Source organism: Notolepis coatsorum, assembly GCF_963971535.1.
Source record: "Notolepis coatsorum genome assembly, chromosome: 2".
NCBI lineage: Eukaryota > Metazoa > Chordata > Actinopteri > Aulopiformes > Paralepididae > Notolepis > Notolepis coatsorum.
Genome location: NC_140166.1, coordinates 49,995,608 through 50,021,637, shown reverse-complemented (window position 1 = coordinate 50,021,637; position 26,030 = coordinate 49,995,608). Strand labels below are relative to the sequence as shown.

Below are 26,030 nucleotides of genomic sequence, written 5' to 3'. Positions count from 1 at the left end.
AACTGAAAGCAATGTGGAGCGCTGGGCTCGAACAGGCGAGCCCAGCGTCTCCGCATTCGTGGCGAGCGCCTTGCCCACTACGCCACGTAGCCGCCCGTGTTTGCATCCAATTTTATCAATAAAAGGATATCTGTTATTTGAAATGTGGAGACAATTATTAAGTTCCCAAAATGTAAATCTTCAGGTTCCAGAGGATTGTGACCTAAACAAAAAAACAACAACAACATGCAGGGAGAGAGAGAATAACTCACAGATTCAATGTTATTTTTATTTATTAATCGTGTAAAATGTTCCCGAAGCAGCAAGCTAATCATTAGCAAATAACACAGACAATCTGAAACCACTGACAAACACAAAAGGGAACCAGACAACAGCGAATCAAATTAGATAAATAACCACATTTGCTACAGTATTATTTAAAATCTGTGATCATAAAACGACAATAATAAGGCTTCAACAGGAAAGATAGGTGGAATAACAGCGAAGGAAATGTACTTCTGTTTTCCCATTGTAGACAGTGGGCTTTGCTATTTTCTGATACACACACACAACCAATCTACAGTTCATGATTGGGGCCTGGAGGCGGCAGCAGTGAACAGCAGCAGTAAGAGACGGTCGTGTGCATCGTCCACCTCGGGCCTCGGACCGCCCCGTCGAGTGCAGTTCATCAGGCGCTCCGGGGCTCCTCCCCCCGGCGTCTTCATAGGCGGTCAGGTCCGTAGTGTGGCGGCGAACCATGGACTCTTTTCAAGTCATTTTGTCCCATGGCTTCCGTCTCACCAAAGACTCTTTCACTATTCCGGTTCCTTCTCATCCCAGCCAGTCCAGATCGTCCTCGTCCTCGTCGTCCTCGCCGAACAGAGGGGCCGGGGGAGGACGTCCCTTCAGGATCTGTGGGACGCACCAGAGAGGGAAGCCCATGTTACCGTCCACGGAATAATAGTAATCTGTGGGTGGGACGCACGACAGAGAGAAGCCCATGTTACCGTCCAGTAATATATTTTTGGGCCTATTTATTGGCCTATAATTTTTTTTTACCGTTTTACAAAATAGCCCAATGAAAATGTTCAAACCTTAGATTCAGTTTAGACTCATTTAAGACCGATTGAAGATTGCGCTGCAAACAGGAGAACGGTATGCACCGTCTATTCCGGCAATGAACGGATAGAAATTTGACGGAAGGTATTACTGTCCCGTTAAGTACATTTTTTTAATTAAAACGCAATTGTGCCTTTGCCGAAACAACAGCTCTGCTGGATGGTAGTCCGTTCCACCTTCTCCAAAACGGACACAAACGTGGCGGAGACGAACTCGACATTAACCCCGTCCAACGACCGGATACTCCCTTGTTGAAAATGTATTAAAAACAGACGCAGGCGCCAGGCGGTCAGACACAACGGGTCGATGTAGCTGCGTACCGCTATACACAACACAGACACAACGGGTCGATGTAGCTGCGTACCGCTATACACACCACAGACACAACGGGTCGATGTAGCTGCGTACCGCTATACACAACACAGACACAACGGGTCGATGTAGCTGCGTACCGCTATACACACCACAGACACAACGGGTCGATGTAGCTGCGTACCGCTATACACAACACAGACACAACGGGTCGATGTAGCTGCGTACCGCTATACACACCACAGACACAACGGGTCGATGTAGCTGCGTACCGCTATACACAACACAGACACAACGGATCGATGTAGCTGCGTACCGCTATACACACCACAGACACAACGGGTCGATGTAGCTGCGTACCGCTATACACAACACAGACACAACGGATCGATGTAGCTGCGTACCGCTATACACAACACAGACACAACGGGTCGATGTAGCTGCGTACCGCTATACACAACACAGACACAACGGATCGATGTAGCTGCGTACCGCTATACAGAACACAGACACAACGGGTCGATGTAGCTGCGTACCGCTATACACACCACAGACACAACGGGTCGATGTAGCTGCGTACCGCTATACACAACACAGACACAACGGGTCGATGTAGCTGCGTACCGCTATACACAACACAGACACAACGGATCGATGTAGCTGCGTACCGCTATACACAACACAGACACAACGGGTCGATGTAGCTGCGTACCGCTATACACAACACAGACACAACGGATCGATGTAGCTGCGTACCGCTATACACAACACAGACACAACGGGTCGATGTAGCTGCGTACCGCTATACACAACACAGACACAACGGGTCGATGTAGCTGCGTACCGCTATACACAACACAGACACAACGGGTCGATGTAGCTGCGTACCGCTATACACAACACAGACACAACGGGTCGATGTAGCTGCGTACCGCTATACACAACACAGACACAACGGGTCGATGTAGCTGCGTACCGCTATACACAACACAGACACAACGGGTCGATGTAGCTGCGTACCGCTATACACAACACAGACACAACGGGTCGATGTAGCTGCGTACCGCTATACACAACACAGACACAACGGATCGATGTAGCTGCGTACCGCTATACACAACACAGACACAACGGGTCGATGTAGCTGCGTACCGCTATACAGAACACAGACAAAACGGGTCGATGTAGCTGCGTACCGCTATACACAACACAGATACACTGTGGTGCTGAAAGGACAGCACACTGAGCGCAGACACGGTCTGTTGGAATGAATGTGGAAAAAGCTAATCCATATCTGATATGGGAAAATAAATAGGCCTATTTGGGGAAAATAATTACTTTAAGATACATTTCGTGGTGGATTAAGGCATATAACATATAATGTGTTTTTTTAAGCCCATAGGTCTAGATACATTTTTTTTAACACACAAAAAAGACAACTTGATAGTGTCTATATTCTTTTTGCATCACAGACACAAATTTCAATTCATTGGATTTGGTGAATGAGGCGTTTCTGATTCTGGAAGCACAAATGTGAAATGCCAAACACAACACTGACACATGGGGGGGGGGGGGGGGTGAAACAGTTTGCTGAAATCTGAGAACCCTGGTGGCTCTCCTTCCTTCCTCACCAGCTCCTCCTCCTCCTCCTCCTCCTCCTCCTGCGCCTCCTTAGTGGGTGGTGGGGGGGGTTTGGTTGGAGCTGTGCACTGGAAAAATGGCTCCTCTCCATTTTCCTCCTCTACCCCCTCAGTCAGACTGAGAGAATAGCAACAAGACGGACAGCAGATGGACAAAGAGGTTCAGAGACACGGAGACAGAGAGAATAGCAACAAGACGGACAGCAGATGGACAAAGAGGTTCAGAGACACAGAGACAGAGAGGAGGAGGAGGAGGATGGGAAGGAGACGAGAGAAGAAAGAATTTGGACAAAGAAGGTGAATTTGCAGGAATTCATGCGTATTAGCGAGGGTTAACGGGACTAACGGTACAAATATGGCTGTTAAATGTGATCGAGGCATGTGGTTCACCACATGAGGACTCACCTTGTGATTTTGCCTGTGCTATCCTGGGGTGGGTTGGGTGGAGGTTGTGTGCTATCCTGGGGTGTGTTGGGTGGAGGTTGTGTGCTATCCTGGGGTGTGTTGGGTGGAGGTGGAGGTTGAGTGCTATCCTGGGGTGTGTTGGGTGGAGGTGGAGGTTGTGTGGTATCCTGGGGTGTGTTGGGTGGAGGTGGGGATTGGGTGCTATCCTGGGGTGTGTTGGGTGGAGGTGGAGGTTGTGTGCTATCCTGGGGTGTGTTGGGTGGAGGTTGAGTGCTATCCTGGGGTGTGTTGGGTGGAGGTTGAGTGCTATCCTGGGGTGTGTTGGGTGGAGGTTGAGTGCTATCCTGGGGTGTGTTGGGTGGAGGTGGGGATTGGGTGCTATCCTGGGGTGTGTTGGGTGGAGGTGGGGATTGAGTGCTATCCTGGGGTGTGTTGGGTGGAGGTTGAGTGCTATCCTGGGGTGCGTTGGGTGGAGGTTGAGTGCTATCCTGGGGTGTGTTGGGTGGAGGTTGAGTGCTATCCTGGGGTGTGTTGGGTGGAGGTGGGGGTTGTGTGGTATCCTGGGGTGCGTTGGGTGGAGGTGGGGATTGAGTGCTATCCTGGGGTGCGTTGGGTGGAGGTGGGGGTTGTGTGGTATCCTGGGGTGCGTTGGGTGGAGGTGGGGGTTGTGGGGTATCCTGGGGTGCGTTGGGTGGAGGTGGGGGTTGGGTTGGGGGGCCTGTGGACGGCATGGACGTGTCTCCCAGAGGGCCTTTGGTGTTGGTGCCTCCTCTCTCCTCCGAGTGAGTTACGTGACCTTCGGACCGCGTCTCGGGGGTAGAGCCAAGTTCAAGTTGTCCGTCGGCCGACTGCGACGACTCTGTGCTGTTCACGCCCCGTGGTTGGCTACAGGAAAGAGAATGGGCTTCCTGTTGTAGTTGTGATTTTGTGGCGGTTGCCGCCTCCCGTGGTTCCGATTGGTCTCCTGGAACCAGGTGATGACGAGTGACCTCTACCGACCTCTGGCCGTGCGTCACCGACTGCGTTTCTACCGGCTCCTCTTTCGCCGTCGCCACTACTTCCTGTTCGTCTCTCCCTCTAGACTCCGTCTCCACCTCTGCGTGTCGCTGCAGCTCTGGTCGTGCCACGCACTCTTCCTCTTCTTTCTCTCCATTCACATGCACAGTCGGCGGAGGCCTCTCCTCTCCCGGTTTCACATCCCTTTGTTCTTCTACTACTTCCTCTTCTTCCTCCTCCTCCTCCTCATCCTCCTCCTCCTCATCCTCCTCCTCTTCTTCGTCATTCTTCATCTGTTGCGGAGGTCTCTCTGTGCCATTGAGTAGCTGGAGGGTTACATTCTGTGAAGAGAGAATCAAATTAACATAATCCAAAAAGCTCATACGTGGAATCACAAGTAGTGCGGCAGCTTAGCTGAAGGATGATGCACTTTGTGATAAAAGCGGCAAACTTGGTACATAATGCAGCTTCATATATTTAGAAGAAATCTGGATATTGGGCCACTGCAAATTCGCCCCCTACTGGCCATGGCAGGCATCAACGTAATTAGATCGCTTTTAGGGGAGCTGCAGCTGTCCCCCTAAATTTCATATCAGCCATTATGGAAAGACAGGAGAATGAGGAGACAGAGGAGAGATACCAATATTGTTATTCTAGTCCAAATAGAACCACATTGCTCTTGACTTTTTGTTTATAATTCCTTTAATTTTTTTTATGTTTAAAAAAAAAATTATGATTGTTCTGTTTGACGGAGCTAGATACCATGATTTGTTTGGAGGAATATGGAGAATACATGTTCAAAAATAAACTTATTCATTCATTCATTTTACATATTGAATGCCACCAATGCATGTTGAAAAAAACTAAGTTCCCAGTCAATTTTGAGACATTCAATTCAAATTTGCAGTGGCCCAATATCCAGATTTCTTCTAAATAGATGAAGCTACATGTGGACCAAATTAGGTGCTTTTATCACAAAATGCACAATTCTGTTAAAAATTGGAGCTAAGCTGCCCCACTAAAGGACATTTTAACCCCTGTGTGGCGTTTAAAAAACATTATTGGGATTTTAAAAACAAAGCCATTGAAAACGGGTCGACCAAAACCCTGAACGCCACACAAGGGTTAAGAGTTTAAAGTGGGTCTTTCTCATCTTTTTGTTTTCAGCACCGATCTTACCTTAATGGTGCCCACAATGACCCCCAGCACAGCACTGCCTGTGTAGGACTCGCTCAGGTCAAACTCCCCTCTCAGGGAGTGGAACACACCGTTCATCACTCGCTTTACCTGGGGGGGGGGGGGGGAGACACACACACACACAGTAAGGATGACTCTCAGAAATAAGGTAATGTAGGACACTTGTCTCTGTGTGTGTGTGTGCGTGTTAAGGCTGTCCCGGACGTTCGAACCTTTGTTTTTAATAAATAAATATTTATTTAATTATTTTTATTATATATATATATATATTTTTTTTTTAAATAAATATAAATATCGTCAAACTAAATCCCCAATTTGAATAAAGTGATTAATCTGATTAAATGAGTATTTATTTTTTTATTTTTTATTAAATCAACTTTCTTTAACACATTGACGGCCACAGGGATTAGACGGGCCCACTCTATAAGGCCAGCTTATCATAACAAGGTTTAACTATGTGTGAGCTAAATCTATATTTTAAATGATTGCTATGTGTCCATTCTCATTGTCAATTGACACTATAAACCTTCCCTTCAATATGCCATAAAGAAAAAAAAATGTCATCAATACGTTCCCATTTTATAGCGTTGTCAATATGAACGTGATATCGGATTGGTCTGGGGTAATTCCTGCTAAACAAGTTACAAGGCGCTAAGCTAATAACGTTAAATCGATGTTTCGGCCCTACACAAGCTAGAGATAAAAATCTAAATGCATACGATCGATATCATGTTCCACCATGAATGCATGAAAGGGGGGTGGGGGCATAGCTGTCAACATTTGGATTTGAAAAAACGTGCACGTTTTAGCTCCACCCCTTCTCCTGGCCCCGCCCCCTCAGCCCGCCCCCTCCCCCTCCCAATGGAGCTGCCTCGTCGCTGCCATCTGCTGGTCAAAACCTGTATGTACCCAGCCATTCGTTGTAGGGTAAACTTTTCCTACTTAGAGTGTAAATGCTATGTAAATTATGGTTTTGTTGAACATTTGTATTTCACAGGAGAGAAACTGTATTCAAAGAAAGCTATTAAAATAGTCTTTGAATCTAAATATACTTTCTTTGTGTTGATTTTACATTAATTCCATGATTTTACTCAAGTAAATATCTGTTACAAGCTTCGGTTTTATGTAGAAAAATGCTGTTTTTAATCTAGATTAATCTAGATTGATTACAGAAAAGTGTGAGATTGATTAGTTAATTTTTTTTTATCTATTGGCGGCGCTGGTGTATATATTATATATATATATATATATATATATATGTGTATGTGTATATATGTAATGTGTGTATATATGTCAGAGAATCAGCCCCTTGCGTCCTTAGTGTATAGCATATGACATGGTGTATGTTTGTTCATTGATGTGACAGTGTCTGGCAACATACTATTGTTCTTTTTATTTCTTTGTGTTTGTGATTTGTCTTGATGTGTTTGTGAAACTATAAAAGAAATCAATCAATGTATTACCATAGTGTCTTTATACCTTCATCACTGTAGGCTACATATTAATACTACAACTTGTTAAAGCTATAAAAAAATACCTATGGTCATTAATTTAGCAGTGGGAATATCATTTTTTGGAACAGTGTGTGTGTCTACAGAGAAATGTGAGATAGAAAAAAAGCCAATGCGATTTTGTGTTTTTCCTCAATATCTCTGCAATGCCTGCGAGTTAACTGTATTTGTCATACCATGACAATTCACGACAACTTTTAAAACGGATCAATTATTATTTATAAATCGCATTCAGGAAATTGGGCGTCAGAGTGAAGGAGGGGGACGCGTGAACCTTACAGGGGAGGCGCAGTGCAAACGGCTGTTCACCAAGACATTTACACATTCCTGCATAACATACAGTAACTTTGTATTGTTTTATCCACAGAAGATTTGCAAACCCTTTGTTCCAGAGACAAAAGCCACAGAGTGGGCAATCAAGAGACACTGGCTAAGTTGATTTGACACCCTCGGTGCCGCATCAGTCTCTCCCCTGAGCTCTGAGCAAATCCGCTCGCTGTTCTGTTCTTATTCTTCTTCGGGTCGCAACCGTCTCCCGGTCTGACTTCCTGTGATAACGTTCTAATCTACACTGCTGCCACCTGTCGTCACGGAGGGGAATTGCAGCCATTTTGTAAAAATTAATAAGTACAAAATACGTGCCAATACATGAACCGTGAATATGGCGTGAAGAGGGTTGAAAAAACAGGAGAATCCCGGGGAAAACGGTAGTGTTGACAGCTATGGGTGGGGGACGTTGTTTCTGATTATTGATTAGCAATAACGGCATTCGTTATTGTAGCCTCATTCGCTGATCGGCTGGTTGGCTATGATAACAAGGCCTGATCAGCATGAAATCTACGTGAAAAATCGCTCTTATCCTAAAAAGGATTTCCCAGTTATTGATCGCCATCTGGTAGATCGATATGTCCATTTGCTGATGCTATATTTAGGGATGCCCCGATCGATCGGCCGATAATCAGTATAAATATGCGATCGGTGATAATGCTTTATTTTCGCCGATCGTCAAAACCGATCGAAAAACATGATCCAATTCTTAGCGGAGATCTCACTCGCTCTCTCTCTCAGACACACAGAGCTGCCTGCAGGACCATCCTCCTCCTCCTCCTCCTCCCCCTGCCCCTCCCGCACCCGTGTAAACACGGGTCTAGTCTAGTCTAGTCTAGTGGGACCTCCGTGAGCTAGCGTTAGCTACCGTTACAAAATGACCCAGTCAACTATTCACTTTTAGTTTAATTTAGTTTTAATATGAGGCATTGTCTAACATTATCTAGCTGGCTAGCTACTGATAGCTGCTGATATCAACAAATGGTCCAGCAATAGTCGAGTGAATGATAAGTTACCTCCGTTGACTCGTTAGCCAATGTTAGCTCACGTTAGCTCTATATGGAATGTCCAGTAAACTAAATAGTTCACTCAGGCGTTGTCTTAACGTTATCTAGCCGGCTAGCAGTAGCTACAGATAGCTCCTGATATCAATGTCTTACAACATTGATTCGATGCGTATTCGAGCCCCGGCTTGCATCGCAGTCACAAAAGGGGCTAGCTGAGGGAGTAGGGTATATCTGCAGAGCCGCAGATATACCCTGCTGAGGGCATGCTGAATGTGATTTGATCAAAGCAGAGTATACACACAGACAGTGGAGATAGCGAGCATTTTGACTTGTTGCGTGGTGGCGATGTCTCGCAGATAATACAACTACAAGTATAATTATATAATATATATATTTTATAAAAAAAAATTATATAAAATATTTTTTTCTTTTCCTTTTTTTAAAATAAAAAACGATCGATATCGGATCGGTATCGGCCGATATGGCTCAAGACGATCGGTGATCGGTATCGGTGGCAAAAAACGTGATCGGGGCATGGCATCCCTAGCTATATTCCTTTACTGCATACTGAATTCCGCGTCGCAAAAAGTATTCCGGGCTACAGGCTACAGGCATAGCTTTAGGCTAACAGAAAAGTCCACCCATGATGAAAAAAAAAGTTACACCGGTCTGTAACAGGGAACACTGCATTATCGAGACAGCGCCACTACCAGGATCTGGCCGGTAATGCACTTTTTCCGAATCTCAAGAGTAGGGTATATCTGCAGTGCCGCTCCGTGACATTGAGTAAGTTATTAAAATGCAATAAAAGCAAAAACAAGCTTATCACGTATATATATACGTGGTTGGCCGTCAAGCGCTGGCGCCGAATCACGTATATATATACGTGGTTGGCCGGGAGTTTATTTTAATACTATAATATTAGTGTAGCCTAATCTTTATCTGCAACTGTGAAGAAAAACCCCATTGGTTTAAACAGAATGAATAGACACATAAAGTAAAAATGTTATTAAAAAAAAATAATTCAAATGTTGATTTTGAATTCGAATGCCAACGTAACTAACGAACGTTTGAACGTTTGGGCTCAGCCCTAGTGCGTGTGCGTGCATGCGTGTGTGTGTGTGTGCGTGTGCTCTTCACCTCGCCCGCGGTGTCTCCTTGCTCCTGCTCGGCCAGTTTCCTCTCCAGGTCGAGCGCTCGCCCTTCCAGCTTCTCTCTCACAGCTAGCGACTGCCTCTCCAGGGTTGTGTACTGACGAGAAGAAGAAGAAACAGACACAAGATTACCGTGAGACAAACCGTAGTCATGGATTTCACGCCAATTATGTGTATAAAAAAAAAAGAAGAAAAAAAAACACATTCCGCGCCGATAGTTGACCATTAACCGAGAGAGAGCGAGAGAGAGAGAGAGAGAGAACGAGAGAGAGAGAACGAGAGAGAGAGAGAGAACGAGAGAGAGAAAGAGAGACAGAGAGAGATGGATACAGAGGAGAGAGGGAGAGAGAGAGATACACAGAGAGACAAAGAGAGATACAGGAAACTCTGAACGTAAACATGAAGAAGACTAAAGTCATGATCTTTCAAAGGAGACACAAGTCTCAGAGTTCACATAATACATTTAAATTAGGCACACACATATTAGAAAACACAAAAAGCTACCCATATTTGGGATTGAAAATAAATCATAATGGAAACTTCAATATGGCTGTGAATGAACTGAAGGAGAAGGGAAAAAGGGCTTTTTATGCCATCAAAAGGAAAATTCCAATTGACATCCCAATTAGGACTAGAGATGTTCCGATACCATTTTTCCCTTTCCGATCCGATTCCGATACCTAAGCTTTGGGTATCGGCCGATACCGATATTTATCCGATACCAGTGCATAAAAAAAAATTAAATTTTTTTTTATATAAATTATACTTTTTTTTTTTTTTTTTTTTTTTTCAGATACTGTTATACTGTTTTTTAGTAATAACTAGAACGTATGGTATTTATTCAACAACAGGCGATTGTATAGATTTGTATTAGTATCATTAATCAATGAGTATGGGCTGCAGCACTGCAGATATACCCTACTCCAATGATCCACACGGACATTAAACGGTGTTGCACTCGCTACTCAGTGGCTCTGCAGATATACCCTATTCAGTCTGTAAGCTAGTGGCAGACGTTCATGTTGTGATTTTTGATGCAAAATAAATATTCAACATTCTCTTTTGAAACTCCGCCTCAGACTCTTATCCTTTGGCACTTGCTGTACTTTGCTTGCAGGTCTGCAGCCATTATTGCTGGATTATGTGAATAGCACCAACTTTAAACACGGTAACGTTATCAAGCTAAGCTAACTGACCTAGCTCGCCTTCCCGCATCGACATTAAGATAACGTTAGTAATAGTCAGCTAACGCTAGTCCGTAGCTACTTAACTTAAATACAATTCACCGTGGGTGCATTATTGTTGATAGACGGTCACGGACAGTGTTAGGTCCTGGAGAAAGGACAGGCGATCATCTGATTTGATGTAACGTTAAAAGCGGATGTTGTTCCAACTAGCTATCTTTCCAGCTAATGCTATCATAACACCAGCCAAACACATCCCGATTCCCGTCCGAGCTCCCCGTCACACCGCACTGTCGGGGACAATGGAATTTAAGAAAGTGTATCTGCTGTTAAAATGACACAGCATCACACTTTAAAACATGTTCATTTTATAATCCTCACTCTCCGCAGGACTCGGCAGGAGATAAATTACATCATGGGATCGGAGGCTAGAATTTACGTGTACTCGCCGATACCGATACTAGCATTTTAGGCAGTATCGGCGGCATTTCCGATACTAGTATCGGTATCGGAACAACTCTAATTAGGACCTAGCTCAAAATTCTAAATTCTGTAATAAATCCAATAATATTATATGGCAGTGAAGTGTGGGGTCCATTAACTAACCAAGATTTCCCAAAATGGGAAAAACACCCATTAGAAGTACTGCATGCAGAATTGTGCAAAAACCTACTTAGGGTCCACAGACACACTGCCAACAATGCATGCAGGGCAGAACTTGGCCAATACCCCCTAATCATTCAAATTCAAAAGCGAGCCATAACATTTTACACACCTCCAATCAAGTGACCCCCACTCCTACCACTACAAAGCCCTTCAGAGCCAAGAGATGAACCCAGATAAGAGTCCCCTCTGCCAGCTAGTCAGAAATCTCTGCCCACAAACGCTTCAGGACAGATACCAAGAAATCTGGCCCAACCAAATAATCTCAAAACAAAAAGAAAATGATATAGAATATTGGAACAAATCAACCAAATCTCAAAGTAAATTAGAATTCTATTTGACCCTAAACAGAGAGTACATGGTGGCAGAATACCTGACTACTGTGAATGAGATAAAATTAAGAAAAACATTGACACGGTACAGACTGAGTGGACACAGTCTAGCCATAGAAACAGGCCGTCACAGGCAAAACTGGCTGCCCAGAGAGGCCAGGCTGTGTTCACTTTGCCATCAGGGGGACATTGAGACAGAACCTCACTTCCTGCTATACTGTGAGAAATACAAGGACCTAAGAGAAGTCTTCTTTGATAAAATAAACAAAATTGATGCACAGTTTATCCATCTCCCTGATCACCAAAAGCTGCTATACAGGTGTGGGGAGAAAAGTCAGTGTACAGCATTAGCTGCAAAATATGTAGACGGTTGTCACAAAATAAGAGAACAAGCCCTGTAAATGTATCTGAGTGGCCACACTTGAAAAATGACTACCCGATCGAGTGACTATTTTGTAAATTAATGTTTCTTGTTGATTGTCCTTACTGTTATTACTAATATTATGATATTTTATTGCTTAATATATATGTTATTGTTTGTATGTTGAACTTGCTTTGGCAATAAGTATGTTAATATTTCATGCCAATAAAGCCTATTTGAATTGAATTGAATTGATACAGGAGAGAGAGACAGAGAGATAGATACAGAGAGAGAGAGAGAGCGACAGAGATACAGAGAGAGAGACACAGAGAGATAGATAGAGACAGCGAGACAGAGAGAGAGATACAGAGAGAGAGAGACAGAGAGATAGATAGAGATACAGAGAGAGAGAGCGACAGAGAGATACAGAGATAGATAGAGATACAGAGAGAGAGAGACACAGAGAGATAGATAGAGAGACAGAGAGAGACACAGTGAGATAGATAGAGAGACAGAGATACAGAGAGAGAGAGACAGAGAGATACAGAGAGAGAGAACTATGGAGAACGCTTCCGACTGCTTTGTGTAGAACCCAGGAAGGGTCGCATTGAATCACAGCTAACGGGGATCCTAATCACAGCTAACGGGGATCCTAATCACAGCTAACGGGGATCCTAATCACAGCTAACGGGGATCCTAATCACAGCTAACGGGGATCCTAATCACAGCTAACGGGGATCCTAATCACAGCTAACGGGGATCCTAATCACAGCTAACGGGGATCCTAATCAACAGCTAACGGGGATCCTAATCACAGCTAACGGGGATCCTAATCACAGCTAACGGGGATCCTAATCAACAGCTAACGGGGATCCTAATGGACAGATGCACCACCTTGTCCTGTAGAGCCTGCAGCTCCTCGCTCTGGCCCTGCTGCTGCAGCAAACTCTGTCCCTCTGCGTCCCTCGACTGCTTCAGAGCCGTGAACTGAGAGGAGAGAGAACCAGGTTAGCGATCTCCATCTCCCCACACTCACCCGACAACGCATCCTCCCACACAAAACTTAAGATGTCCACACCTCACTTAATAAGGTTTGCTTTAGTTATTCTAGTCATTCAAATTATTCTAGTATTCCACTGTCCTTGTGATTTAATTTGCAGGCATTTATTGGAAAATGTCATAAAAATTTCACTGTGCGTGTGTGTGGCCTCTCTCTCTCTCTCTCTCTCTCTGTGTGTGTGTGGCCTCTCTCTCTCTCTCTCTCTCTCCGTGTGTGTGTGGCCTCTCTCTCTCTCTCTCTCTCTGTGTGTGTGGCCTCTCTCTCTCTGTGTGTGTGTGTGGCCTCTCTCTCTCTCTCTCTCTCTCTGTGTGTGTGGCCTCTCTCTCTCTCTGTGTGTGTGTGGCCTCTCTCTCTCTCTCTCTCTCTGTGTGTGGCCTCTCTCTCTCTGTGTGTGTGGCCTCTCTCTCTCTCTCCCTCTCTCTGTGTGGCCTCTCTCTCTCTCTCTCTGTGTGTGGCCTTTCTCTCTCTCTCTCTCTCTCTCTGTGTGGCCTCTCTCTCTCTCTCTCTCTCTGTGTGTGTGTGTGTGTGGCCTCTCTCTCTCTCTCTCTCTCTCTCTCTCTGTGTGTGGCCTCTCTCTCTCTGTGTGTGTGGCCTCTCTCTCTCTCTCCCTCTCTCTGTGTGGCCTCTCTCTCTCTCTCTGTGTGTGGCCTTTCTCTCTCTCTCTCTCTCTCTCTCTCTCTCTGTGTGGCCTCTCTCTCTCTCTCTCTCTCTCTGTGTGTGTGTGTGTGTGGCCTCTCTCTCTCTCTCTCTCTCTCTCTCTCTCTGTGTGTGTGTGTGGCCTCTCTCTCTCTCTGTGTGTGTGTGTGTGGCCTCTCTCTCTCTCTCTCTGTGTGTGTGTGGCCCCTCTCTCTCTCTCTCTCTCTCTCTCTCTCTCTCTCTCTCTCTCTCTCTCTCTCTCTCTCTCTGTGTGTGGCCTCTCTCTCTCTCTCTCTGTGTGTGGCCTCTCTCTCTCTCTCTCTCTCTCTCTCTCTCTGTGTGTGTGGCCTCTCTCTCTCTCTCTGTGTGTGTGTGGCCTCTCTCTCTCTCTCTCTCTCTCTCTCTGTGTGTGTGGCCTCTCTCTCTCTCTCTCTCTCTCTCTCTCTCTGTGTGTGTGGCCTCTCTCTCTCTCTCTCTCTCTCTCTCTCTCTCTCTCTCTCTCTCTCTCTCTCTCTCTCTCTCTCTCTCTCTCTCTCTCTCTGTGTGTGGCCTCTCTCCCTCTCTCTCTGTGTGTGTGTGGCCTCTCTCTCTCTCTCTCTCTCTCTCTCTCTCTCTCTCTCTGTCTCTGTGTGTGGCCTCTCTCTCTCTCTGTGTGTGTGGCCTCTTGTCCTGTAGCTGGGACAGTGGGACAGCCTCTACCTGGTCCTGTAGCTGGGACAGTCTCTACCTGGTCCTGTAGCTGGGACAGTGGGACAGCCTCTACCTTGTCCTGTAGCTGGGACAGTGGGACAGCCTCTACCTGGTCCTGTAGCTGGGACAGTGGGACAGCCTCTACCTGGTCCTGTAGCTGGGACAGTGGGACAGCCTCTACCTGGTCCTGTAGCTCAGACAGTGCGACAGCCTCTACCTTGTCCTGTAGCTGGGACAGTGGGACAGCCTCTACCTGGTCCTGTAGCTGGGACAGTGAGACAGCCTCTACCTGGTCCTGTAGCTGGGACAGTGGGACAGCCTCTACCTGGTCCTGTAGCTGGGACAGTGGGACAGCCTCTACCTTGTCCTGTAGCTGGGACAGTGGGACAGCCTCTACCTGGTCCTGTAGCTGGGACAGCCTCTACCTGGTCCTGTAGCTGGGGCAGTGGGACAGCCTCTACCTGGTCCTGTAGCTGGGACAGCCTCTACCTGGTCCTGTAGCTGGGATAGTGGGACAGCCTCTACCTGGTCCTGTAGCTGGGACAGTGAGACAGCCTCTACCTGGTCCTGTAGCTGGGACAGCCTCTACCTTGTCCTGTAGCTGGGACAGTGGGACAGCCTCTACCTGGTCCTGTAGCTGGGACAGTGGGACAGCCTCTACCTGGTCCTGTAGCTGGGACAGTGGGACAGCCTCTACCTGGTCCTGTAGCTGGGACAGCCTCTACCTGGTCCTGTAGCTGGGACAGTGGGACAGCCTCTACCTGGTCCTGTAGCTGGGACAGTGAGACAGCCTCTACCTGGTCCTGTAGCTGGGACAGTGAGACAGCCTCTACCTGGTCCTGTAGCTGGGACAGTGGGGCAGCCTCTACCTTGTCCTGTAGCTGGGACAGCCTCTACCTGGTCCTGTAGCTGGGACAGTGGGACAGCCTCTACCTGGTCCTGTAGCTGGGACAGTGAGACAGCCTCTACCTGGTCCTGTAGCTGGGACAGTGAGACAGCCTCTACCTGGTCCTGTAGCTGGGACAGTGGGGCAGCCTCTACCTTGTCCTGTAGCTGGGACAGTGGGACAGCCTCTACCTGGTCCTGTAGCTGGGACAGTGGGGCAGCCTCTACCTTGTCCTGTAGCTGGGACAGTGGGACAGCCTCTACCTGGTCCTGTAGCTGGGACAGCCTCTACCTGGTCCTGTAGCTGGGACAGTGAGACAGCATCTACCTTGTCCTGTAGCTGGGACAGTGGGACAGCCTCTACCTGGTCCTGTAGCTGGGACAGCCTCTACCTGGTCCTGTAGCTGGGACAGTGGGACAGCCTCTACCTGGTCCTGTAGCTGGGACAGCCTCTACCTGGTCCTGTAGCTGGGGCAGTGGGACAGCCTCTACCTGGTCCTGTAGCTGGGACAGTGGGACAGCCTCTACCTGGTCCTGTAGCTGGGACAGTGAGACAGCCTCTACCTGGTCCTGTAGCTGGGACAGCCTCTACCTTGTCCTGTAGCTGGGACAGTGGGACAGCCTCTACCTGGTCCTGTAGCTGGGACAGTGGGACAGCCTCTACCTGGTCCTGTAGCTGGGACAGTGGGACAGCCTCTACCTGGTCCTGTAGCTGGGACAGTGAGACAGCCTCTACCTGGTCCTGTAGCTGGGACAGTGAGACAGCCTCTACCTGGTCCTGTAGCTGGGACAGTGGGGCAGCCTCTACCTTGTCCTGTAGCTGGGACAGTGGGACAGCCTCTACCTGGTCCTGTAGCTGGGACAGTGGGGCAGCCTCTACCTTGTCCTGTAGCTGGGACAGTGGGACAGCCTCTACCTGGTCCTGTAGCTGGGACAGCCTCTACCTGGTCCTGTAGCTGGGACAGTGAGACAGCATCTACCTTGTCCTGTAGCTGGGACAGTGGGACAGCCTCTACCTGGTCCTGTAGCTGGGACAGCCTCTACCTGGTCCTGTAGCTGGGACAGTGGGACAGCCTCTACCTGGTCCTGTAGCTGGGACAGTGGGACAGCCTCTACCTGGTCCTGTAGCTGGGACAGTGGGACAGCCTCTACCTGGTCCTGTAGCTGGGACAGTGGGACAGCCTCTACCTGGTCCTGTAGCTGGGACAGTGGGACAGCCTCTACCTGGTCCTGTAGCTGGGACAGTGGGGCAGCCTCTACCTTGTCCTGTAGCTGGGACAGTGGGACAGCCTCTACCTGGTCCTGTAGCTGGGACAGCCTCTACCTGGTCCTGTAGCTGGGACAGTGGGACAGGCTCTACCTGGTCCTGTAGCTGGGACAGCCTCTACCTGGTCCTGTAGCTGGGGCAGTGGGACAGCCTCTACCTGGTCCTGTAGCTGGGACAGTAGGACAGCCTCTACCTGGTCCTGTAGCTGGGACAGCCTCTACCTGGTCCTGTAGCTGGGACAGTGAGACAGCCTCTACCTGGTCCTGTAGCTGGGACAGCCTCTACCTTGTCCTGTAGCTGGGACAGTGGGACAGCCTCTACCTGGTCCTGTAGCTGGGACAGTGGGACAGCCTCTACCTGGTCCTGTAGCTGGGACAGTGGGACAGCCTCTACCTGGTCCTGTAGCTGGGACAGTGGGACAGCCTCTACCTGGTCCTGTAGCTGGGACAGTGAGACAGCCTCTACCTGGTCCTGTAGCTGGGACAGTGAGACAGCCTCTACCTGGTCCTGTAGCTGGGACAGTGGGGTAGCCTCTACCTTGTCCTGTAGCTGGGACAGTGGGACAGCCTCTACCTGGTCCTGTAGCTGGGACAGCCTCTACCTGGTCCTGTAGCTGGGACAGTGGGACAGCCTCTACCTGGTCCTGTAGCTGGGACAGTGGGGCAGCCTCTACCTTGTCCTGTAGCTGGGACAGTGGGACAGCCTTTACCTGGTCCTGTAGCTGGGACAGCCTCTACCTGGTCCTGTAGCTGGGGCAGTGGGACAGCCTCTACCTGGTCCTGTAGCTGGGACAGTGGGACAGCCTCTACCTGGTCCTGTAGCTGGGACAGCCTCTACCTGGTGCTGTAGCTGGGACAGTGGGACAGCCTCTACCTGGTCCTGTAGCTGGGACAGTGGGACAGCCTCTACCTGGTCCTGTAGCTGGGACAGCCTCTACCTGGTCCTGTAGCTGAGACAGTGGGACAGCCTCTACCTGGTCCTGTAGCTGGGACAGTGGGACAGCCTCTACCTGGTCCTGTAGCTGGGACAGCCTCTACCTGGTCCTGTAGCTGGGACAGTGGGACAGCCTCTACCTGGTCCTGTAGCTGGGACAGAGCCTCTACCTGGTCCTGTAGCTGAGACAGTGGGACAGCCTCTACCTGGTCCTGTAGCTGAGACAGTGGGACAGCCTCTACCTGGTCCTGTAGCTGGGACAGTGGGACAGCCTCTACCTGGTCCTGTAGCTGGGACAGCATCTACCTGGTCCTGTAGCTGGGACAGTGGGACAGCCTCTACCTGGTCCTGTAGCTGAGACAGTGGGACAGCCTCTACCTGGTCCTGTAGCTGAGACAATGGGACAGCCTCTACCTGGTCCTGTAGCTGGGACAGCCTCTACCTGGTCATGTAGCTGGGACAGTGGGACAGCCTCTACCTTGTCCTGTAGCTGGGACAGTGGGACAGCCTCTACCTGGTCCTGTAGCTGGGACAGTGGGACAGCCTCTACCTGGTCCTGTAGCTGGGACAGTGGGACAGCCTCTACCTTGTCCTGTAGCTGGGACAGTGGGACAGCCTCTACCTGGTCCTGTAGCTGGGACAGTGGGACAGCCTCTACCTGGTCCTGTAGCTGGGACAGTGGGACAGCCTCTACCTGGTCCTGTAGCTCGGACAGTGCGACAGCCTCTACCTTGTCCTGTAGCTGGGACAGTGGGACAGCCTCTACCTGGTCCTGTAGCTGGGACAGTGAGACAGCCTCTACCTGGTCCTGTAGCTGGGACAGTGGGACAGCCTCTACCTGGTCCTGTAGCTGGGACAGTGGGACAGCCTCTACCTTGTCCTGTAGCTGGGACAGTGGGACAGCCTCTACCTGGTCCTGTAGCTGGGACAGCCTCTACCTGGTCCTGTAGCTGGGGCAGTGGGACAGCCTCTACCTGGTCCTGTAGCTGGGACAGCCTCTACCTGGTCCTGTAGCTGGGATAGTGGGACAGCCTCTACCTGGTCCTGTAGCTGGGACAGTGAGACAGCCTCTACCTGGTCCTGTAGCTGGGACAGCCTCTACCTTGTCCTGTAGCTGGGACAGTGGGACAGCCTCTACCTGGTCCTGTAGCTGGGACAGTGGGACAGCCTCTACCTGGTCCTGTAGCTGGGACAGTGGGACAGCCTCTACCTGGTCCTGTAGCTGGGACAGCCTCTACCTGGTCCTGTAGCTGGGACAGTGGGACAGCCTCTACCTGGTCCTGTAGCTGGGACAGTGAGACAGCCTCTACCTGGTCCTGTAGCTGGGACAGTGAGACAGCCTCTACCTGGTCCTGTAGCTGGGACAGTGGGGCAGCCTCTACCTTGTCCTGTAGCTGGGACAGCCTCTACCTGGTCCTGTAGCTGGGACAGTGGGACAGCCTCTACCTGGTCCTGTAGCTGGGACAGTGAGACAGCCTCTACCTGGTCCTGTAGCTGGGACAGTGAGACAGCCTCTACCTGGTCCTGTAGCTGGGACAGTGGGGCAGCCTCTACCTTGTCCTGTAGCTGGGACAGTGGGACAGCCTCTACCTGGTCCTGTAGCTGGGACAGTGGGGCAGCCTCTACCTTGTCCTGTAGCTGGGACAGTGGGACAGCCTCTACCTGGTCCTGTAGCTGGGACAGCCTCTACCTGGTCCTGTAGCTGGGACAGTGAGACAGCATCTACCTTGTCCTGTAGCTGGGACAGTGGGACAGCCTCTACCTGGTCCTGTAGCTGGGACAGCCTCTACCTGGTCCTGTAGCTGGGACAGTGGGACAGCCTCTACCTGGTCCTGTAGCTGGGACAGCCTCTACCTGGTCCTGTAGCTGGGGCAGTGGGACAGCCTCTACCTGGTCCTGTAGCTGGGACAGTGGGACAGCCTCTACCTGGTCCTGTAGCTGGGACAGTGAGACAGCCTCTACCTGGTCCTGTAGCTGGGACAGCCTCTACCTTGTCCTGTAGCTGGGACAGTGGGACAGCCTCTACCTGGTCCTGTAGCTGGGACAGTGGGACAGCCTCTACCTGGTCCTGTAGCTGGGACAGTGGGACAGCCTCTACCTGGTCCTGTAGCTGGGACAGTGGGACAGCCTCTACCTGGTCCTGTAGCTGGGACAGTGAGACAGCCTCTACCTGGTCCTGTAGCTGGGACAGTGAGACAGCCTCTACCTGGTCCTGTAGCTGGGACAGTGGGGCAGCCTCTACCTTGTCCTGTAGCTGGGACAGTGGGACAGCCTCTACCTGGTCCTGTAGCTGGGACAGTGGGGCAGCCTCTACCTTGTCCTGTAGCTGGGACAGTGGGACAGCCTCTACCTGGTCCTGTAGCTGGGACAGCCTCTACCTGGTCCTGTAGCTGGGACAGTGAGACAGCATCTACCTTGTCCTGTAGCTGGGACAGTGGGACAGCCTCTACCTGGTCCTGTAGCTGGGACAGCCTCTACCTGGTCCTGTAGCTGGGACAGTGGGACAGCCTCTACCTGGTCCTGTAGCTGGGACAGTGGGACAGCCTCTACCTGGTCCTGTAGCTGGGACAGTGGGACAGCCTCTACCTGGTCCTGTAGCTGGGACAGTGGGACAGCCTCTACCTGGTCCTGTAGCTGGGACAGTGGGACAGCCTCTACCTGGTCCTGTAGCTGGGACAGTGGGGCAGCCTCTACCTTGTCCTGTAGCTGGGACAGTGGGACAGCCTCTACCTGGTCCTGTAGCTGGGACAGCCTCTACCTGGTCCTGTAGCTGGGACAGTGGGACAGGCTCTACCTGGTCCTGTAGCTGGGACAGCCTCTACCTGGTCCTGTAGCTGGGGCAGTGGGACAGCCTCTACCTGGTCCTGTAGCTGGGACAGTAGGACAGCCTCTACCTGGTCCTGTAGCTGGGACAGCCTCTACCTGGTCCTGTAGCTGGGACAGTGAGACAGCCTCTACCTGGTCCTGTAGCTGGGACAGCCTCTACCTTGTCCTGTAGCTGGGACAGTGGGACAGCCTCTACCTGGTCCTGTAGCTGGGACAGTGGGACAGCCTCTACCTGGTCCTGTAGCTGGGACAGTGGGACAGCCTCTACCTGGTCATGTAGCTGGGACAGTGGGACAGCCTCTACCTGGTCCTGTAGCTGGGACAGTGAGACAGCCTCTACCTGGTCCTGTAGCTGGGACAGTGAGACAGCCTCTACCTGGTCCTGTAGCTGGGACAGTGGGGTAGCCTCTACCTTGTCCTGTAGCTGGGACAGTGGGACAGCCTCTACCTGGTCCTGTAGCTGGGACAGCCTCTACCTGGTCCTGTAGCTGGGACAGTGGGACAGCCTCTACCTGGTCCTGTAGCTGGGACAGTGGGGCAGCCTCTACCTTGTCCTGTAGCTGGGACAGTGGGACAGCCTTTACCTGGTCCTGTAGCTGGGACAGCCTCTACCTGGTCCTGTAGCTGGGGCAGTGGGACAGCCTCTACCTGGTCCTGTAGCTGGGACAGTGGGACAGCCTCTACCTGGTCCTGTAGCTGGGACAGCCTCTACCTGGTGCTGTAGCTGGGACAGTGGGACAGCCTCTACCTGGTCCTGTAGCTGGGACAGTGGGACAGCCTCTACCTGGTCCTGTAGCTGGGACAGCCTCTACCTGGTCCTGTAGCTGAGACAGTGGGACAGCCTCTACCTGGTCCTGTAGCTGGGACAGTGGGACAGCCTCTACCTGGTCCTGTAGCTGGGACAGCCTCTACCTGGTCCTGTAGCTGGGACAGTGGGACAGCCTCTACCTGGTCCTGTAGCTGGGACAGAGCCTCTACCTGGTCCTGTAGCTGAGACAGTGGGACAGCCTCTACCTGGTCCTGTAGCTGAGACAGTGGGACAGCCTCTACCTGGTCCTGTAGCTGGGACAGTGGGACAGCCTCTACCTGGTCCTGTAGCTGGGACAGCATCTACCTGGTCCTGTAGCTGGGACAGTGGGACAGCCTCTACCTGGTCCTGTAGCTGAGACAGTGGGACAGCCTCTACCTGGTCCTGTAGCTGAGACAATGGGACAGCCTCTACCTGGTCCTGTAGCTGGGACAGCCTCTACCTGGTCATGTAGCTGGGACAGTGGGACAGCCTCTACCTTGTCCTGTAGCTGGGACAGTGGGACAGCCTCTACCTGGTCCTGTAGCTGGGACAGCCTCTACCTGGTCCTGTAGCTGGGACAGTGGGACAGCCTCTACCTGGTCCTGTAGCTGGGACAGTGGGACAGCCTCTACCTGGTCCTGTAGCTGGGACAGCCTCTACCTGGTCCTGTAGCTGAGACAGTGGGACAGCCTCTACCTGGTCCCGTAGCTGGGACAGTGGGACAGCCTCTACCTGGTCCTGTAGCTGGGACAGTGGGACAGCCTCTACCTGGTCCTGTAGCTGAGACAGTGGGACAGCCTCTACCTGGTCCTGTAGCTGGGACAGTGGGACAGCCTCTACCTGGTCCTGTAGCTGGGACAGTGGGACAGCCTCTACCTGGTCCTGTAGCTGGGACAGTGGGACAGCCTCTACCTGGTCCTGTAGCTGGGACAGTGGGACAGCCTCTACCTGGTCCTGTAGCTGGGACAGTGGGGCAGCCTCTACCTTGTCCTGTAGCTGGGACAGTGGGACAGCCTCTACCTGGTCCTGTAGCTGGGACAGCCTCTACCTGGTCCTGTAGCTGGGACAGTGGGACAGCCTCTACCTGGTCCTGTAGCTGGGACAGTGGGACAGCCTCTACCTGGTCCTGTAGCTGGGACAGCCTCTACCTGGTCCTGTAGCTGAGACAGTGGGACAGCCTCTACCTGGTCCCGTAGCTGAGACAGTGGGACAGCCTCTACCTGGTCCTGTAGCTGGGACAGTGGGACAGCCTCTACCTGGTCCTGTAGCTGGGACAGTGGGACAGCCTCTACCTGGTCCTGTAGCTGGGACAGTGGGACAGCCTCTACCTGGTCCTGTAGCTGGGACAGTGGGACAGCCTCTACCTGGTCCTGTAGCTGGGACAGTGGGGCAGCCTCTACCTTGTCCTGTAGCTGGGACAGTGGGACAGCCTCTACCTGGTCCTGTAGCTGGGACAGCCTCTACCTGGTCCTGTAGCTGGGACAGTGGGACAGCCTCTACCTGGTCCTGTAGCTGGGACAGTGGGACAGCCTCTACCTGGTCCTGTAGCTGGGACAGCCTCTACCTGGTCCTGTAGCTGAGACAGTGGGACAGCCTCTACCTGGTCCCGTAGCTGGGACAGTGGGACAGCCTCTACCTGGTCCTGTAGCTGGGACAGTGGGACAGCCTCTACCTGGTCCTGTAGCTGAGACAGTGGGACAGCCTCTACCTGGTCCTGTAGCTGGGACAGTGGGACAGCCTCTACCTGGTCCTGTAGCTGGGACAGTGGGACAGCCTCTACCTGGTCCTGTAGCTGGGACAGTGGGACAGCCTCTACCTGGTCCTGTAGCTGGGACAGTGGGACAGCCTCTACCTGGTCCTGTAGCTGGGACAGTGGGGCAGCCTCTACCTTGTCCTGTAGCTGGGACAGTGGGACAGCCTCTACCTGGTCCTGTAGCTGGGACAGCCTCTACCTGGTCCTGTAGCTGGGACAGTGGGACAGGCTCTACCTGGTCCTGTAGCTGGGACAGCCTCTACCTGGTCCTGTAGCTGGGGCAGTGGGACAGCCTCTACCTGGTCCTGTAGCTGGGACAGTAGGACAGCCTCTACCTGGTCCTGTAGCTGGGACAGTGGGACAGCCTCTACCTGGTCCTGTAGCTGGGACAGTGAGACAGCCTCTACCTGGTCCTGTAGCTGGGACAGCCTCTACCTTGTCCTGTAGCTGGGACAGTGGGACAGCCTCTACCTGGTCCTGTAGCTGGGACAGTGAGACAGCCTCTACCTGGTCCTGTAGCTGGGACAGTGGGACAGCCTCTACCTGGTCCTGTAGCTGGGACAGTGGGACAGCCTCTACCTGGTCCTGTAGCTGGGACAGTGAGACAGCCTCTACCTGGTCCTGTAGCTGGGACAGTGGGGTAGCCTCTACCTTGTCCTGTAGCTGGGACAGTGGGACAGCCTCTACCTGGTCCTGTAGCTGGGACAGTGGGGCAGCCTCTACCTTGTCCTGTAGCTGGGACAGTGGGACAGCCTTTACCTGGTCCTGTAGCTGGGACAGCCTCTACCTGGTCCTGTAGCTGGGGCAGTGGGACAGCCTCTACCTGGTCCTGTAGCTGGGACAGTGGGACAGCCTCTACCTGGTCCTGTAGCTGGGACAGCCTCTACCTGGTCCTGTAGCTGGGACAGTGGGACAGCCTCTACCTGGTCCTGTAGCTGGGACAGTGGGACAGCCTCTACCTGGTCCTGTAGCTGGGACAGCCTCTACCTGGTCCTGTAGCTGAGATAGTGGGACAGCCTCTACCTGGTCCTGTAGCTGGGACAGTGGGACAGCCTCTACCTGGTCCTGTAGCTGGGACAGCCTCTACCTGGTCCTGTAGCTGGGACAGTGGGACAGCCTCTACCTTGGCCTGTAGCTGGGACAGTGGGACAGCCTCTACCTGGTCCTGTAGCTGGGACAGCCTCTACCTGGTCCTGTAGCTGAGACAGTGGGACAGCCTCTACCTGGTCCTGTAGCTGGGACAGTGGGACAGCTTCTACCTGGTCCTGTAGCTGGGACAGTGGGACAGCCTCTACCTGGTCCTGTAGCTGGGACAGTGGGACAGCCTCTACCTGGTCCTGTAGCTGGGACAGTGGGACAGCCTCTACCTGGTCCTGTAGCTGGGACAGTGGGACAGCCTCTACCTGGTCCTGTAGCTGGGAGAGTGGGACAGCCTCTACCTGGTCCTGTAGCTGGGACAGCCTCTACCTGGTCCTGTAGCTGGGACAGTGGGACAGCCTCTACAGTGGGACAGCCTCTACCTGGTCCTGTAGCTGGGACAGTGGGACAGCCTCTACCTGGACCTGTAGCTGGGACAGTGGGACAGCCTCTACCTGGTCCTGTAGCTGGGACAGTGGGACAGCCTCTACCTGGTCCTGTAGCTGAGACAGTGGGACAGCCTCTACCTGGTCCTGTAGCTGAGACAGTGGGACAGCCTCTACCTGGTCCTGTAGCTGGGACAGTGGGACAGCCTCTACCTGGTCCTGTAGCTGAGACAGCATCTACCTGGTCCTGTAGCTGGGACAGTGGGACAGCCTCTACCTGGTCCTGTAGCTTGGACAGTGGGACAGCCTCTACCTGGTCCTGTAGCTGAGACAATGGGACAGCCTCTACCTGGTCCTGTAGCTGGGACAGCATCTACCTGGTCCTGTAGCTGGGACAGTAGGACAGCCTCTACTTGTCTTGTAGCTGGGACAGTGGGACAGGCTCTACCTGGTCCTGTAGCTGGGACAGCCTCTACCTGGTCCTGTAGCTGGGACAGTGGGACAGCCTCTACCTGGTCCTGTAGCTGGGACAGTGGGACAGCCTCTACCTGGTCCTGTAGCTGGGACAGCCTCTACCTGGTCCTGTAGCTGAGACAGTGGGACAGCCTCTACCTGGTCCTGTAGCTGGGACAGTGGGACAGCCTCTACCTGGTCCTGTAGCTGGGACAGTGGGACAACCTCTACCTGGTCCTGTAGCTGAGACAGTGGGACAGCCTCTACCTGGTCCTGTAGCTGGGACAGTGGGACAGCCTCTACCTGGTCCTGTAGCTGGGACAGTGGGAAAGCCTCTACCTGGTCCTGTAGCTGGGACAGTGGGACAGCCTCTACCTGGTCCTGTAGCTGGGACAGTGGGACAGCCTCTACCTGGTCCTGTAGCTGGGACAGCCTCTACCTGGTCCTGTAGCTGGGACAGTGGGACAGCCTCTACCTGGTCCTGTAGCTGGGACTGTGGGACAGCCTCTACCTGGTCCTGTAGCTGAGACAGTGGGACAGCCTCTACCTAGTCCTGTAGCTGGGACAGCCTCTACCTGGTCCTGTAGCTGGGACAGTGGGACAGCCTCTACCTTGTCCTGTAGCTGGGACAGTGGGACAGCCTCTACCTGGTCCTGTAGCTGGGACAGCCTCTACCTGGTCCTGTAGCTGGGACAGTGGGACAGCCTCTACCTGGTCCTGTAGCTGGGACAGTGGGACAGCCTCTACCTGGTCCTGTAGCTGAGACAGTGGGACAGCCTCTACCTGGTCCTGTAGCTGAGACAGTGGGACAGCCTCTACCTGGTCCTGTAGCTGGGACAGCCTCTACCTGGTCCTGTAGCTGGGACAGTGGGACAGCCTCTACCTGGTCCTGTAGCTGGGACAGTGGGACAGCCTCTACCTGGTCCTGTAGCTGGGACAGTGGGACAGCCTCTACCTGGTCCTGTAGCTGGGACAGTGGGACAGCCTCTACCTTATCCTGTAGCTGGGACAGTGGGACAGCCTCTAC

The 26,030-nt window shown here is 51.8% G+C and overlaps 1 protein-coding gene across 4 annotated transcripts in view; it reads right to left on the bottom strand.

Moving 5' to 3' along the window:
* Positions 1-281: 281 nt before the first annotated feature.
* The window catches only part of fkbp15b (FKBP prolyl isomerase family member 15b), a 79,228-nt gene continuing 53,479 nt past the window's right edge, over positions 282-26,030 (bottom strand). For all 4 annotated transcript variants that reach the window (XM_084309218.1, XM_084309219.1, XM_084309216.1 and 1 more), the window contains exons 24-29: positions 13,082-13,174; positions 9,634-9,744; positions 5,631-5,738; positions 3,456-4,792; positions 3,042-3,168; positions 282-891 (exon numbers count right to left, since the gene is read on the bottom strand). In XM_084309218.1, coding sequence (XP_084165344.1) covers positions 811-891; positions 3,042-3,168; positions 3,456-4,792; positions 5,631-5,738; positions 9,634-9,744; positions 13,082-13,174 — 1,857 coding nt within the window. In that variant the 3' untranslated portion in view covers positions 282-810. The remainder of the gene's footprint in view (positions 892-3,041; positions 3,169-3,455; positions 4,793-5,630; positions 5,739-9,633; positions 9,745-13,081; positions 13,175-26,030) is intronic.